Genomic DNA, 17,436 nt, shown 5'->3' with positions numbered 1-17,436 from the left:
AAGGGGACAGGACAGCCTTCCTCTTCTGACTGTATCCTGTGGGCCAGGATCATGGCATCAAGGGAAGCCAGGAGAGGCACTTAGGATTTGAAGAGTCCCTCTCATTGGATATGTCACCGTGACACCCTGAATCTCAGGCTCTCTGTGTCTTGCTGGAGGTGAAAAGGGAGGTGTCAAGCAGGATACTAAGTGTGCAGCTTGGCAACATTTTTTCCCCAAAATATGTTTTTTATGTAGGAATGGGGGATTTCTGCGTGTGAAGGGGGTGGAGTGGGAGGTGGTAAGTGACTCTCATGACATTCCTGGCAGAACTTCTCGTACGTGTTCTCTCTACCCCTGGAATTCTAACTTAGGTGAGGGTGGCAGCTTCCTCAAAGAAGGACCTTCCTTTTGAGACAAGTTTTCTCCTCTTTAAGTACTGATGTGAACTGCTCTCCAGGGTGTGTTGGTCAGTGGGAAAAAACAAGATGCATGACAGTGTTTCCAGGATGCTGACATCTGTGTGCAGAAATGGGGAGAAAGAATGTGATTACACATGTATGTGTAGTCACACCACGAAAATGTTCCCAGCAATTCATAAAACTGGCTGTCTCTCTCATGGAAGCAGGGAGACTGGGTGGAAGGAAGAGCTTTTACTGTGCACCCTTTGGGGGCTTTTGGGTTTTGAGCCTTATGAATTTTTTTAATGTATTCAGAAAATAAAATTTGGCTTCCCTAAGATATGGGAGGCTTCTAATCAAAAAGCCCCGTCCCTAATGCACAAGACCCTGCTAGAACTCACTGTCTTGTGCCTCCCTCTGGAACAGAGTGGCTCTGGGAAGCAGTTGTCCTGACACAGCCTCTGACAACATCTTACGTCTGGGCATCCTCCTCCTTTTCAACTGTACCCATTTCAAAACAAAATCTGTAGTGTTTTCTTCTAACTTGTTCAAGCTCAATTGTACTTACTTTGCTTTGTTTTGTTCTTTGCAGGATCCAAGTGGAGCTATTTTGGTAAGTAAAGATTTTAAATATATTTTGCAAAGACTTATTATTTTAGAGAGAAAGAGGGAGTGGTGGGGGAGGGGCAGAGGAGAAAAAAATCTCAAGCAGATTCCTTGCTGAGCACTGGAGGCCAGTGTGGGGCTCCATCTCACAGCCTTGAGATCACTACCTGAGCTGAGACCAAGAGTTGGACTCAACTGACTGAGCCCCCTAGGTGCCCCTTAAATATTGAGGAGTTGGCTGTATTCATGAGAAAGCCAGAAACTCCACGATCTGTGGAGGTTATTGTGGGGATTGAGAAGAGCGAGTCTGATATCATTAAAAGAAAGTACAAAAGCTTCTCTAAAACACTGTTCCGCATGGTTTGCATGAGGCACTCTCTCCAAGCACAGGGGCCTGCTCTGTGCGCTTAAATTGTGACTCCCAGCATTCCAGATTTCCAGATTCCTGCAAAGATTTCTACCAAACCTCCCAGGTGAATGTGCCTAGGTTACCTCCAGACTGCAAGGGCCTTGGGTAGGAGAGAAACCTTCTCTGTAGGACATTTATTCTACAATAAACAAAGAATAAAGGGCTCCTTTCTGGAAGTTTGGCTCAGACCCCAGAATTTAAGCTGTCCGTGTATCTAGAATTAAACGTCTCGTTGCCATGTTTGTAAGCGAGCGCAGTTCAGAAGTGGCGATGGCCAGTCCTTACTGAAAGAGGGATGCCTGCTCCGTGCACAAGGAGAGAGATGGACATCAAGTATGCAGTGGGGTTTCCACGGGTTGGTCAAGGATGACATTAGCCATTCCTGGCAGGCCTGCAAGATAAGCAGCTTGAAATCAGCTCAGCTGGTGTGTGAAATGAACTGGAAATTTGGTCGTCGGCTGGGGTGGGAATGGCAGGCCCAGCGCCAGGTCGGCGGACAAGTACAAGAATGTTGATAATGTCTTGTGAGGGACCATCAGGAGCACTGTGCAAGCTAGATTGTTCTGGTAAGAGGAGGGCGGAACTGGCCTCACTCGCACGAGAGGAGTGGACAGGCAGAGAGTTGATCATAACAGCAGAAGCAGAATCCACAGGAAGCTCTGACTTAGATTTGCAAAAGGTAGCCTTTGGATGTCTGTTAGCCCAGGAGACATAGAAAAGTCACTGGGACAATTCACCAACCACCGACAGGCCACGGTCTCCTTGGCGCCCGCGCTGCATGGCTCCATCGTTACTAACATCCCTTATGTGCTTACTGTGTGCGAGACACGTTGCTAAGTGGGTGGGTAATAAGAAGGGTAGGCTGTGGTCTGTTGCTGGAAATACTTATAGGTCACAATTCGAAGCTGGATAGATCATGGCAGATGATCAATAAATGGTTCAGTGCCCCGAAGTTCAGAGGAAAAAGAGTCCTGGGGCCGGATGGTCAAGAAAGGCTTCCTGGAAGAGGAGGGCTTTCACCTGAGACCTTGGAGGATGGAGAGGATTTGGTGTGGTAAGAAGGAAGTATGTGGGCCAAGATGATGATGGCATCATATGAGCGGACAAGAAACAAAATAGTATTTGAGGGGCATGTACAGAAAGAGTTGCAGGGGAGCGATTAACTCTAAGGTTGGAAAAATAGGTCGGATCGAACAAGGGAGACTGGGGAGCCTTCCCATTTTGTCCCATAGATGGAGGGGCACAAACACATTAGTGTTTTAGGGAGAGTAGTGTGGTGCAGGGGCTGGAGAGGGAAGGAGGGTAGGCAGGAAGGTGTCTGGCCTTTGCCGAATTCCCATTTTATGTCTTAATGTCCAGTTTGGGGGTGGCAGTCCGAGGGAAGGAAAGGGCAGGGCAAAAGACTTGCTGCAGGGAGAATCGACAAGACTCAGGGCCCCTCGGGAGGGAGGTTCGCTGTGGGGGTGGTGACAGGAGCAGCCCAGAAGCATTTCTCCTGGCCCACTAGCTCTGGACGGCCCTCTCTGTCCCCCACGCCCTGTGCCACCGGAGCAGTGCTCTGCTGAGGAAGCAGAGGGCAGAGTCTAATGGTGCGTGACATGCAGGGGCTGAGCCCAAAGCCAAGTCTGGCTTTTTATGAATGTGATGAGTACACATGATGTGGAGTCAGCCCCGATGGGGGCCAGTGAAGGAGGACGGGTGAGGGGTGGCTAGTGAGGCAGACAGGTCCAGGCTGGCAGCTGGCACCTGTGCTCAGAGCCACCCAGGTAAACAGAGAGCCTGGCATAGGTGAGAGGGGGAAATGGTTTCCAAGTGGTGAGGGCAGCACTGAATGAGGCAAATCCAACCAAATGCCACGTGCTGGTTTTCCCAGGGTGCAGACCTCAGCCACTTTGCACGTAGATGCTGCTGAGTCATCCTGAACCAGGGGCCTCCCACAGCCTGGAACACAGGGTAGGACTTCTAGAAGCACATGGAAAGAACTCTACCCCCACCCCCCTCCACAAAGTCACCCGGCTGACCTCCCCGATGGCCTGTCTGGAGATAGGAGGACCATGTGATAGCCATGGTGGGGCCAGCCCTGCCCCTGTGCACCCCTCAGCCAGAGGCGTGCTGGGTTTAGAATTGCTGAGCAGGCCCTCGCCACCGGAAACCTGTCCCAGACCAATCCTGCTGAGCCCCAGCAGCTCCCTCAACTCTGAACTGGAGGGCAGTTGCAAGTCAGGTTGTCCTGTGAGCGGATGCTAAACTCCAGCCTGCTGAAGTGAATCTCTGCCGTTAGAAGTCAAGGTAGCAGGTACCCTCATGGGGTGGAGGTGACAGGAAGGAGGCGCCAGGAGGGTGCTGGTCTTGGTGTGGGGGCTGTGTTCAGCTGGCGAGGACTCATCAAGCTGCTCCCTGATGATGCACGCACTGTTCTGTATGTGTAGTATGTTCAGTAAACGAGTTAAAGCCCAGCTGGCTGGGAGAGTCATCCTTGCCGTGGAAGTTTTCTTGGCCCTTCCCCACAAAAACCAAAACCAAAAACAAAAAAACCCAACCACGACAAAAAACCTCTAGCGTGTTGAAAACAACAGAGCAACCAAAAAGAATGACTGTGTTGGAACTAATGACCCGAGAACACATCGTGTGAGCAGAGAATGGGCGCCGAGCTCATCCCTGAGCTTGCCAGGCATTGCTTTAGTGCTCCCCAGATGTGAGCGAGCCCAGAAACAGATACCACTGTCTGCTAGAGATTTGGGAGGAATAAGATAAGCCTTCAAAGGAGATGCGAGGGACAGGGGAACAGGGAAGCCAGGCCCTCCTGTTTGAGGGGGTGGGCATCCCACCTCTCCCAGAGTCCAGGGCCCTGCAGGGCATCTGCCCGGCTGGCCTCTCCATCCCGGTGCAGGGAACTCTGGAATGGTAGTGGCTGGGCCTGGGGGTGCGGGACAGTGGGCTGCAGCCCCTCACAGGCCCTCCTGCCCAGCTTCTCTGCCATGGCTGGAACCCCCCGCCCCGCCCCGCCCCAGCTCTGGCAGGGCTCCCTATGATCCAGGCCCTGCCACTGCATTCCTCAGTGTGCTCTCTCTCCTTTGTCCCAGACAAGAGTCCCAGGCTTAAAGGATTTCCTTGGGGAATCAGGAAGGATCCCCCACGGGGGCACATCTCTGGTGTTCCAGGCTCCAGCTTCATACCTACCTTCTGTCCCGAACCTGCTGGAATATTAAGTTGCCACCAACTTTCCCTGGCACGTGGCATCCTTCCCAAACCCTCCCCAAACTCTAAGAACTAGACACAGGGGCCGCCCCGGTTTAGCACCACCTTCAGCCTGGGGTGTGATCCTGGAGACCTGGGATCGAGTCCCACGTTGGGCTCCCTGCATGGAGCCTGCTTCTCCCTCTGCCTGTGTCTCTGCCTCTCTGTCTCTCTGTCTGTCCCTCATATGCAGGGTGGAGAGCAGACTTAAGAGCTTGAGGGAGAACTCAAAACAGTAGTTAGGGAGCATGTGCAATTAAAAGGCTGATTTAGGGATCCCTCGGTGGCTCAGCGGTTTAGCGCCTGCCTTCAGCCCAGGGCCTGATCCTGGAGACCCGGGATCGAGTCCCACATCGGGCTCCCTGCGTGGAGCCTGCTTCTCCAGAACTCTGCCTGTGTCTCTCATGAATAAATAAATAAAATCTTAAAAAAAAAAAAAAAGCTGATTTAATTAAGAATGGGTCCCGTCTTTACCAGAGGTAGAGAGGCTCAGCCAACTCCAAACACCCCGTGACCTCTCCCCCATTCCAGCTGCTGGCCTGAGGGTGAATGGGAAGAGGCATAAAGCCCTCTGAGCACAGAAGCAAGAAAAGGCCAGAAGGCATTTTTCATACCGGGGAACTGAATCCCTAGCCCCATGCGGTGGGGATTGCCCTTGAGGCCAGCAGTCCAGCCCCACTGTCATTGGTGAAATCGGGGCTGTAGTTCCAGTTACTTCTAACTGAAGTTGTGACATCCAGGGTCTGATAGGATGTGGTGTGGTCCACCCACTCAAAATCATTTCTCATCCCTTCCGAGTTGCAGAACTGAGGTTTGTGTGTTCTGGGGGATCTTGGCCTGCATTTCAGTGTTCCCGGCTGGCCTTACCAGCTGGGTAAAACCCTAGGGAAGCTAGGATTCGTTCCAAAAGGCAGGGTGAGGGCATGGGAGTGGGGGGGCGGGGGTGGGGGTAGCGGGGAGGCAGGAGGGGAAAGTGTGCAGCGCCCAGAACCTGGCAGCCCTCCGTGAATATTTGCCAGGCCACTTTCTGGCTGAATGGCCTTAGGCAAGTAACTTAACCTCTCTGAACTTCAGTGTTTACAATGACCAAGTGGGAGTAATAGCATCTACCTCTGTGGTTCTTCAAATGCGGCCCTGAGTTCTTTAGCAGTAACAAAGGCACTATGTTTGACTTTGTTAGAAATGCATGGAGCCTGCTTCTCCCTCTGCCTGTGTCTCTGCCTCTCTCTCTCTCTCTCTCTCTCTCTGTTTTGCTCATGAATAAATAAAATCTTTAAAAATATATATATATATATGAAATGCACATTCCTGGGCCCATCCCAGATCTACCTACAATACCCCAAAACTCTGGGGCTGGGTCCAGCAATCGGTTGGCACAAGCCAACCAGGGGGTTCTGATGCCCACTCAAGCCTGAGAAGCACCTCTCTGCTTCAGGGAGGATTCAGCAAGATGACGATGGAAAGAGGCTGATGGCGCTGGGCACCTGGTGAGCACCTAGCACAGCTTATCACCATTTTCTTTCCCTCCGCCTCCCAGGGTGGGATTATATTAGCTAATATGCGAGAAAATGCCTTGCAGACTCTGTAGCACCAGACGGGTGTGAGCTGCGTTAGAAAGGGTTGGCTTCTTCATGCTTTGCTCAACGGCCAGAGTTTTTAATAGCAAGGAGGTTACTCCTCATATATTCTGAACAAACAGAACATGTTGCTTGAGAAAGAAAGGGACTAAGCAAAAAACATCAGCTCCTCACAGGCCAGAATGTTCTTTCTAGCCTTGTCCTTTGGGCCAGGGTGAATCAGCCCTCATCTCCCTGGTGCTCTCCTGGCCCTTAGGGACCAGACACCTGGTTCCATAGTCATCGCCGGGGCCACCTTGGCCACTCAGCTGAAGTCACTTGAGCATCCTTGGCCTCTCGATCCAGCCCCTGGGAAGCCTCAGGGCTGATCCCTGGTTTAGGGCAGCAGGGTGGAGGTCTGAACCTGGAAGAAGTCTGAGGCTGGGCTGTGAGGATCTGGGATCTGGTTCCCAGGCTGGAACCATCACCCACCTGAGGCAGAGTGAAGCCTGGGGACTGCAGGGGAGCAGGTTCTGTCCCTGTCAGGGTTCTGGAGGTGCTCAGACTTGCCCCTGCTGCTTCATTCCCCAGCCCTCCAGGAACCCTTAAAGCCCTTGGCGGCCCATCCCCAGCATGAGAGAGATGGCCCCCCCGGGAGGGTAAACCAGCTCCAAGGGAAGATTTAAGCCAAAAGGGCTGAATTCAAAGCAGGTGTGTGAAGGAGGCTCCAGGAGGGGACTGGAAAGTCTGGTTTTCCATGAGGAAGAGAAGGGATCAGAGATAGTCCCGGGCAACCTTCTGGGAGGGAGCGAGCAAGGGCCCCCTCTCTTGCTCTGTGCTATGCCCCCTGTACAGCAGCATCCACAGGGATGAAGGGTGCAGATGTCCACTGTGGAGGCCAGAAGTACGGCCAAGACTTCCGGGGGCCGCCCTGTGTGGCCAAGGATCATGATGCGTGGATTCTCAGATCCACATTTTTTTCTATATTTTAGCATCTCTGAAATAGAGACATATCACCAGTGGTGTCTGGAAGCAACCCAATATGGTAGTTGTGGAAATATGGTAGTTGTTCCGCAAATGCTCGCGGAGAAGCACCCTGTCACAAGAGGGAAGGAGCTGAGACGATGAATTTCAGCAATTAAATAGTCAAAACAGTGGGAGCAAAGAAGTGGGAGACGAATGGTAGTATGCACACTGTCCAACACTGCATATGGGAATGATGGGCAACCATATTTGATTTTTAACTCTTTTTTCAACTTTCATTTCATGTATGCTTTTTAGTAGAATTTGAGAGTATTACAAGTATTTATAAACAAAGTAATTTAGGTGCACACACACACACACACATATATATATATATATTTTTTAAAAAGTATTTCTTTGAGGAGTGAGCAAGCTCCCTAATTCCTTGACAAGCATTTGATTTTATGCCAACCAGGAAGGAACAAATGCTAGGACTGCACCTCCTTCTGTCTATAAAGGTTGACTCAGAGCTGGTCTAGCTCTGCATGGTTTGTTTAGCTCATCTTAACTTTTTAAAGTGTTGCAATCATTAACTTGTGCTTAGATCAGCTCTGTGACTCCTGGGTGAACTGGATGAGACCCCTCCAGATCTCCTAAGGACACACTCAGGGCAAATCGCTCACGCAGCCTCCACCTCCCGGGACAGGTGGCTCAGGAAAGGCTCCTTGGTTATGGTGAAAGTGAGATTTACTTAAATGGGGCAATGCTGACATTGGCCAGTGGTGCCAGGTGCTGTCGTAGAGCAGCCCCTCCTCGGTGCTCCGTCTTCTGGGAAGTGCGCTTTGGGGTTGGAGAAGGCAGGAAAGGTGACTGAAGGTTGTGGAACAAAGCTGTTTTGTAGCAAGTCTGAGGCAGTCATGCAGATGACTGTGTTTCCCTTTTGGTTTGGACCACCAGGAAGCCCAGAGGCAAACTGAGTCACTGTCTATTCTCCTATGACCTGCAAATCTAAAGATTCTAGATGATTCTTCCTATTCCTGAGCCAAAATGTTATAACACGTAGATTTCTGGAATTTTTAGCTAGTCGGGACCTTAGAGGAGTCATACTCTATATTTCCACCACTCCTTTATCCCACACCCCCCTCCATCTTTAAAAGATTTGTTTTAACAAATTAATATGATTTAATGAAATGGTTAATTTTCCCCATCTGCTTTTATTCAAAGATAGACATAAAAACCAATCAAAATTTTCCATTAGCCCAAGATACTTGGTTCACATTCATTCCACCAATATTGAGTGAACTGAGTGTCGAGCATTGGACTAGATGCTAAAGCAATGGTGGCTAAGGCACGGCGTCTACCATTCTGTGACTGTGACTCTGGACGGACACCGTGAATTAGATAGGGCCCTCCACTGCAGACAGAGGAAGCTTGGAAGAGACCTCCCCTAGTGTTTTGGGGAAAGGACTAGAGAAAGCTTCCTGGAGGAGGTGATATCTTTTTTTTTTTTTTCTTTTTAAAGATTTTATTTGTTTATTCATGAGAGACACACAGAGAGAGAGAGAGAGGCAGAGACATAGACAGAAGCAGGCTCCCTGCGGGGATCCCAATGTGGGACTCAATCCCAGGACCTCAGGATCATGACCTGAGCCAAAGGCTGACACTCAACCACTGAGCCACCCAGGTGCCCCTGGAGGAGGTGATATCTAAGCTGAGACCTGGAGGACAGATCAAAGCTAGCCAGGCAAAGGGCAAGGGGTGAAAAGGTGCTGGGGGCCTAGGGACAGGTTGTGCCATGACCACGCATTTAAGAAGGATCACCCCTGGCTGCAGGGTGGAGAGTGAAAGGAGTGTAAAACACTAGAGAAAGGGAGGTCAGAGGATTGTGGGAGAGGAGCTTGGGGACTGAACCAAGGGAGGGGTCATGGAGGGTCTTGACTTGTTGGTAGTTCAGCTGGAATTGCAGACATCTAATAGAAATGTAGACACGAGGGATCCCTGGGTGGCGAAGCGGTTTGGCGCCTGCCTTTGGCCCAGGGCGTGATCCTGGAGACCCGGGATCGAGTCCCACATCGGGCTCCCGGTGCATGGAGCCTGCTTCTCCCTCTGCCTGTCTCTGCCTCTCTCTCCTTCTCTCTCTGTGACTATCATAAATAAATAAAAATTAAAAAAAAAAAAAAAAAAAAAAAAAAAAAAGAAATGTAGACACGATGTAGGCACAGTGTAGACACAGTACCACGGATTGTGGATGAATGCCTGTCTCTGTTCAAACTGGCATCCAGACTGCCATATTGCCTACGTGGGATCCTGGGATGGGGAGGGGAGGGGCACTGATACAGCCAAATCCCACCCCACCTACACATGAGGCAAGGGACACTCAGAGTTCTACAGTGGCCCAAGCAGAGCATGAAGCGCCGAGGCAGGACCAGAACTTGGGTCTCCTGATTCCCATCGCATGTGCTTTCCTGGTCATTCAGCAGATGCTTATTTTATACGAGGTGTAGCATGCCCTACACCGCACATCATGAGATTGTGTAAATGCCATTGAGGAAAGGCAGTGATTTTTTTTAAGTAAATAATCTAGATTTGCCAGGAACAAATTATGCCAAGTTAACTTGTTTTTCTTCCCCTCATCAGGACAAAAGCCTGTGGTTAAAGAAAACGCAACAGACTTAATACCTTTTGACACAGATAAACATTTGATACGGTTCCTTGCACCACACTCATGGGAAATGTGAATCAAAGACCGGTGTGGTTGCTAGGAGAAAAAAAATCAGTAGAATCCAGCCATTGTTACTATGGACAACACATGGCTGTTACTCTTGTCGGGGTTCCTCTAGGGGCAACCCTGAATCATTATCCTCAGATTCTTAGGAAGAGGATGGGCAGCTAAAGAAATGTGGTGTTTGGAATCCAAAAGAAGCGCAGTGGAAGGGAGAACAGGAAGCAGAGGACGAACATAAGTGAAGGACCGGGTCAGAAATAATGGATCATGGGGCAGCCCCGGTGGCCCAGCGGTTTAGTGCCGCCTTCCGCCCAGGGCGTGATCCTGGAGACCTGGGATCGAGTCCCACGTCGGGCTCCCTGCATGGAGCCTGCTTCTCCCTCTGCCTGTGTCTCTCTCTGCCTCTTTCTCTCTCTGTCTGTCATGAATAAATAAACAAATAAATCTTAAAAAAAAAAAAAAGAAAGAATGGATCAAAGTGAGTGGGCTGGGCAGCAGGGGCAAGTGTCGTGTGAGTGTGGCACGCTGCAGGACTAGGGCCAGCCCGCAAAGACTGAAATGACAAGGAAGGCGGGGCTGCTATGCTCTGTCCCTCTGGCCCCTCAGGAAGGAGGGCGTGTGTATGCACGCATGCACATGCACTTACACAAGCACACACACATGCCTGCATCCGGATTCATGTGTATACGTACATTCTTGGATGCGTCTCTACTCACGCACACTCACACTCCCATCTCCTAGGCAGTGAGCTGGAGTCTGCCTCTCAGCTGGTTTCCGAGGGATGGCATGTGCGTTTTTATCTCACTGCTTGGGGAGGCACTCAGGTGAAATCTTAAAGAGCCTCCTTGGTGCTTCCTTCTGGCAGTTTCCCAACAGTCTCCCCGGCTCTTGATAAACCTGTTGGTGTGATGCTCACCGACAGGGATGATGTAGGGAACATCCCATTCCTGAGGCTGAGCGTGCAAATAACAGTGTGCCCAGCTGCCTGGCCAGAAAACTTGTTACACCTGGGAGAAAAATGAACTGTAGGAGCCTAACATCCTCCTTGCACAGAGCTGCCCCATGAATCACAGGGACCTCTTGGGTTCATGGCCAAGTGCTTGCTTCCCAGTGCAGATTATCTTGTCCAGTTGTCACCAGAGAAGTTTTTCCCTCAATGGCTTTTATTTTTTTTTCTTTTGTTTTTTAGCAGAAGCCTGCTGCAAGCAGGGCAGTGTGCCAGGGGCTCTGCAGGGCCCAGGGGGCGAGCAAGGAAACATTTCCAGTCTCAAAGACAGTCATCCAGAAAGAGAATGTAGCCTCACAGGGGCTTCCCAGGCAGATGCACAGACTCCCCAGGGAAGATGCTTGGGAAACATTTGTTGAGTGAATGAGGAAAGAATGATTTCTCTCTCTGCTTATTTTTGGCTCTGGGAGTCCATGAAGGCACCAGGGAGGAGGTAACACTTGATCTGGGATGATAGGATTTCAGAGGTGAAACCAATCTGAAAAGCAATGCCCCATCAGCACGCATATCTCATTTGAGGTAAAAGGAGACCCACAGGGCACCCTAGATTTGTTTTTCAGCGAGGCGAAGGGGAGAACTTGCTCTAAAACGTTGGCAAACGGCCTGCAAGAGAAAAAGAATTGAGACAACTGAGCTCAGGAGGGCCTGCGGCCCAGCGTGTCTCGGGAGCCTTCTCGCATCCAGACACCGATCTTATGCTACCATATTTGTTCCTCACGATGGGACAGTGGGGTGGGGGCTGTCACTTTCATTTTGTGAGTGAAGCTCAGGGAATCCATGAGATGTGCCCCGGGTCACACGGCTTGTAGGTGGCAGAGCTGGGACTGGCAGCTGGGCTGGCTCCAGAGCCCCCGACCTTCCCACCGCACGTCATGCTCTCGGGAGAGCAGATGGGAAGCAGGAGTCTGGGTGGAGCTCCTCAGCTGTGAGAGACCCATGAGAGAGCAAGTTTTCTCACTTTATAAAGGAAAACTGAGGGAGTAGCTTTGAATCACAGCAAGAGGGCAATAGGTCAGCTATTGGAAAGAACGTCCTCACGGTGAAAGCTGGTAAGTGGAGAATTGAGCTGACGGTCTTTGGAGGCCAATCAGCCTTCACTTTAGTTCACTTTCCACCCTGGGTAGCTGCAGAGAGTTTGTGTCTTTTTACCAGATCCTTCTCTTTATTATTTCCGGACTGCCCAGGGAATGGTTACAAGGTCACAGATGCCTCCACTGCTGCTCCTGTCCTCTAGCTCTGGACAGTCTCCCAGGGCTCACCTGCGGGTCACCTCTCGCCAGCCCATAACCGCTGCCCAGGCTCCGTGCCCGCTAAAGTGCATTGGGAGCTGCCGTGGTGGCCAGTGTGGACGGCTGGGGTCAGAGCCCAGCCTTGCTACCTACTGGCACTGTGACTTTGAGAGATCCAATCTCTGTGTCTGGGTCACCTCCTCTATTAAATGAGAATATAGTACCCACGTCATAGGGCCGTTATACAGCTGAAATTATGTAATATGTGTTAAACATATAGAATGAGGGTGGGCAAACTATGCCCCACAGGCCAGAGGCAGCCTACCCCCTGTTTTTGTAGATAAAGCTTTCTTGGCACGCAGCCGCTCTCATCCCTTAACACAGGCCCTAGGACTCCTTTTGCACCACGGCAGCAGGGCTGGGTCGTGGAGATAGAAACTGTACACCCTGCAAATCCTAAAATACTGGCTATCTGGCCTTTTGCCAGAAAATATTAGCCAACCTCTGATACAGAATGATGCCTGGTGCATAGTAAGTGCTCATTACATGGTAGCTTAAAAAACAAAACAAAACAAAAACAAAAAAACAAGGACAACTCATCAGGCCTTGGAATTTAGCAAAAAATTTGGTTCAGGCCCTGGGATGGCAATGACAGTCTAAAAGGAAAATTCTAAGCAGATCTCTCTGTCGACAGTACTCCCTGAGGGCAACGATAGTCCCTCTTCCCTTGGCTCCCCCTCTATCAGGTAGGCACCAGTCTTGCTCTCCTGGCCTGGAGTCCTCCTGACTGTGTCCCCTCTTCCTTGTGGCCAGGCTCTATTCCTCTTTCTGGTCCCAGGATGATTAACGGTGAGAGCACCCAATCCCATCGAGAAAAACCCCTCCACACTGTATGATCTGGCCCTTCTTGCCCATGGCCCCCCGCGAGGCAGTCACAATAGTCCGGGCCAGGCTCTCTCAGCCTCTGTGCTACGAACATTCTGGGCAGGATGATTCTTTGTTGTGGGGGGCTGTCCTGTGCTTTGGAGGATATTTAGCAGCATCTCTGGCTTCTACCCACTAGAGGCCAGTAGCACCTGCCAGCCAAGACTCCAAAATGTTTCTAGACTTGGCCAATGTCCCCTGAAGGCTCAAATCACTCCTGTTGAGAACACTGACTTAAAGTTTGAGATAACATCGCAAGTGGGCCGACAACATTGCCGTCCAGGACACCCAAGTTCATATTGAGAAAAACAGTGTCTTTTTGCAGGGACACAGACCTGTTAAAGATGCATCTAGTTTATACCATCAGATCGCTAAACAGAATGCTTAGCATCTCAGCCCGAAGCACCAGCGTTTGGATCATGCTCCAGCTGGGGCTGCATTTTCACGGAAACCCTGCGTAGTGCCTTGCCTCATGTCCATGTCTCTAAGAAGGCTTCTCAAAGTGCTCCATCCTACAACACGGGGAGGGCCTCCCCACGACCCAATTTCTGGTTCCTCACCCAGGGTGTGGAAGGTGCTTATGAACCCCACACCTGCCCCGGCCCTGTGTCCTATGTCAGTTTTCCTGCTCCATCCGTTTGTACATCTGGTTCTACCACAGGTGACAGGGAGAGACAGCTGGCAGCTTTAAAATGACAGTTTATTCCCTGATTCACTTATTTTTTTGATCCCTTCATGGGCTGGTCCTGGGATTAGAGACAAGTGCGACACAGCCCTTCCCCTCAACGAGTGGACAGCTGAGGGACCAGCAGACACGTAAGCAGGCAATTGCAGCGGAGCAGATTAAGTGCAGGACAATGTGCACCAGTGCTGCAGACACAGGGAGGACAAAAAGCCTCAATTCGGGGGTGAGAGTGGCTGTCAGGCCTGCCTGGGGAGCCAAATCTTGACAGACAAAGGAGCAAAGCAAGGAGAGCGTGTGAATATTCATGCGCGTGGGTGGTGTGTGTTTCAGGGATGAGGATGGCTTTCCACTGTGGACAACAGAGGTCCAAAAAGCAGGTGAGAGTGTGCGGTGCAGTTAGAATCAGGTGGTGGGGCAGCCCGGGTGGCTCAGCGGTTTAAGTGCCGCCTTCAGCCCAGGGCATGATCCTGGAGACCCAGGATCGAGTCCCACGTCTGGCTCCCTGCGTGGAGCCTGCTTCTCCCTCTGCCTGTGTCTCTGCCTCTCTCTCTCTCTCTGTGTCTGTCATGAATAAATAAATAAAATCTTAAAAAAAAAAATCAGGTGGTGGCTGCATAGTGTTTGAGGAGTGGTGCGGGGAGACCTCCCTGGGTCGTTGGTGTTTCGGCAAGTCTGTGGGCAGGGGCGCTGATGGCTTTTGTTCCAGATGATCATTTCAAGGATGTTTATGTAGCAAATAGTTTTATAAGCTAGAGATAGTGTCTCCCTCTAGGGCAGAGAGCAGGTTTGTTTGCTATCCAGTAAGATAAAGACAGTGTCTTCCTTGGGGGCAAAGTTGAGCAGGTTTGCCAACTGCCCCTCTAGAAGATTGGGGCTCCTTGGCCGGGATGCCGAGCAGTTGGCAGGCACAGGTGTCACCTGGCCCCCATCGTAGCGCCCTGTGGAAATAGGGCTTGGGAAACAGGCACACATGTCACTCTGTTACTGCTCTGAGTAGCAAATTGTCCTTTGTCTCGGCCTCAGGAGTCTCATGTCCTTGCAATGACGCTGTGGCAGCCTAACTTGTTAGTCTCCGTGAAATTTGCTCCCCCTCTCCCCCAGTGAGCTCAGATTTTTAACAGGTGGCAGTGGGGGAAGCAAAGGCCAGAGAAAGGAGTAGGATCACTAGGGTCTGGAGGGCTGCGCTGAAGACTTTGGGATTAGGGACACCTGGGTGGCTCAGTGGTTGAGCATCTGCCTTTAGAGCTCAGGTTGTGATCCCAGGATCCTGGGATCGAATCTCACATCATGCTCCCCGCAGGGAGGCTGCTTCTCTCTCTACCTCTGCCTCTCTCTCTGTCTCTCTCATGAATAAATAAATAAATAAATCTTAAAAAAAAAAAAAGACCCTGGGATTAATCCGAAAGGCTTGAGGAGCCACCAGAGAACTTTCAGCCAAGGAATATGCGGACGTGGTATGTGTTAGTGTGGAGAGGGCAGGGCTGTGGGGTGAGCCTGGAAGAACAGGGCCCGTGAGGGGCACAGATATGGAGCTATGGGTCTGAACAAAGGCTGTGCCAGTAGGAACACATGAAGGCCAAGTTTAAAAGAAACTTTTTGTGGTCCTCGATTGGACTTTTTCTGGTGCAGGAGTCAATCCAGATACCTCACTGCACGTTTTTGTGGTGTCTCTTTAGATTTTTCATGCCATGACATGTCTGAAGCATATAGATCTTCTAGAAGGTCCCTCAATTAAGGTTTGTCCGAGGGTTTCTTGGTTGTACGTTTTGGCATTAATACTGCAGAAGTAATATCTCCCTGACTTTGCTTTTCATTGAGTGGCATTCGATGTCCTTGTTGGTGATAATTTTGATCACGTAGTTTAGATAGTGCCTGATAGCTTTCTCCATTTTCATGTTGCCGTTTTCCCCTTTTATAAATCGTAGGTAATCTGTAGGAGGATCCTTTGAGTCTGGGTGTAAAAAATTTGGATATTGATTGTATACCAGATAACATCTAGTATACAACTGGATAACTAGATTAAATTTTCTGACTTGGATACTTGTACTGTGATTATGTAAGGATATGTCCTTGTTGTCAGGAGACAGACATTTAAGTATTTAAGTACAAGACGGCAGGAGAGCTGAAACTTTCTCTCAAAAGATAGCCCCAACTTACAATGGTTCGACCTACAATTTTTTGACTTTAGGATGGTGTGAAAGGGATACATATTCGGTAGGAGCTGTACTTGGAAATGTGAATTTGGATCTTTTCCTCGGCTGACGATACCTATGGTGATCCTCTCTGGTGACAGTGAGTGGGGGCAGTGGCCACAGCTCCCAGGCAGCCACCCCATCACGACGATAAACAAGCGATACACTTCCAACCATTCTGTACCCAGACAACCACTCTGTTTTTCACTTTCAGCACAGTACAAGTAAATTGTTTAAGAACAATTTACATGAGATAGTCAACACTTTCTTATAAAATAGTCTTTGTGTTAGTTGATTTTGCCCAATTGTAGGCTAGCATAAGCATGTTCAAGGTAGGCTAGGCTAAGTGATGATGTCGGTAGGTTAGGTGCATTTTCAGACTACATGATATTTTCAACTTACAGTGGGTTTATTGGGACATAACCCCATCACAGGCTGAGGAAGAACTGTAATAGCAATAATAATGTGTACGCACGTGTATATATAGAGAGAGTAATAAAGCAGGTGTGGCAAAATGTTAATGACTAGTGAGTCTAGCTGAAAAGTATATGGGAATTGATCGTGCTATTCTTATAAATTTTCTGTACATTTAAAATTTTTCAAAATGAAAAGCTTTCAAAAAAAAAATCCGTAAAAGTAAAATTCTTAATTGCCCTGGGCCTAGAAATGGGACCAAAGAGGAGGACGGGAAGAAGCAGATTGTGATTCTAGGCTCTGGTGCGGTGGGTGGTACCACCAGTGGAGACAGAGAACCTTGAAGGAAGTGAGAGAGGTTTTGGAAGGAGGAGGGTCAGAGAGTCAGAGAGGAAATGATGGCAAGTTTGGTTATTCCTGTTGAGTTGTTTGGCTGTCTGCCCCGCTCTCCAGCCACGTAGGGTTTCAGGAAGCCATGGGCATGGGGGTGGGGGCGGCCAGTAGGCTGAGCTGGTCTGGAGCTCAGGAGGAAGCTCAGGGCAGGGCAGAGGTGCTGTTGAAACCATTGGAGGGGATTGGCCCAGGGGTGTGTGAGAGAGGGAAGAAAGCGCCAAGGACAAAACCATGGGGCCGGGGAGCTACAGATACCAGGAGAGGGGAGGTTTCAGACATGGCAGGAGGGTGGGGGTCACTGGGGCCAAGGGCTGCAAGGAAAATGAGGATTAAAGAGTCTAGGGGATCCCCGGGTGGCGCAGCGGTTTGGCGCCTGCCTTTGGCCCAGGGCCTGATCCTGGAGACCAGGGATCAAGTCCCACGTCGGGCTCCCTGCATGGAGCCTGCTTCTCCCTCTGCCTGTGTCTCTGCCTCTCTCTCTCTCTATCATAAATAAATAAATAAATCTTTAAAAAAAAAAAAAAAGGAAGGAAGTACAGGTATGTGCTACATGGCTCAACCATGGAAGCATTGTACTGTGTGAAAGATGCCAGACACAAAAGTCACGTATTGATTCCGCTTATAGGAAGTGTACAGAACAGGCAAATCCATAGAGAGTATATGAGTGGTTACCAGGGGTTGGGGAGAGGAAGGGGGTGGGGATTGAGGATGGGTTTC

At 50.1% G+C, this 17,436-nt stretch overlaps 1 protein-coding gene across 1 annotated transcript in view; it reads left to right on the top strand.

Annotated features, from left to right (window-relative positions):
- CA12 (carbonic anhydrase 12) overlaps positions 1–17,436 on the top strand; it is a 54,076-nt gene that overhangs the window by 3,772 nt on the left and 32,868 nt on the right. The window contains exon 2 of the mRNA XM_025472574.3: positions 973–993. Coding sequence (XP_025328359.1) covers positions 973–993 — 21 coding nt within the window. The remainder of the gene's footprint in view (positions 1–972; positions 994–17,436) is intronic.

This window comes from Canis lupus, chromosome 30 (genome assembly GCF_003254725.2).
Source record: "Canis lupus dingo isolate Sandy chromosome 30, ASM325472v2, whole genome shotgun sequence".
NCBI lineage: Eukaryota > Metazoa > Chordata > Mammalia > Carnivora > Canidae > Canis > Canis lupus.
The sequence above is the reverse complement of the archived record's forward strand: the minus strand, read 5'-3'. Positions and strand labels throughout refer to the sequence as shown.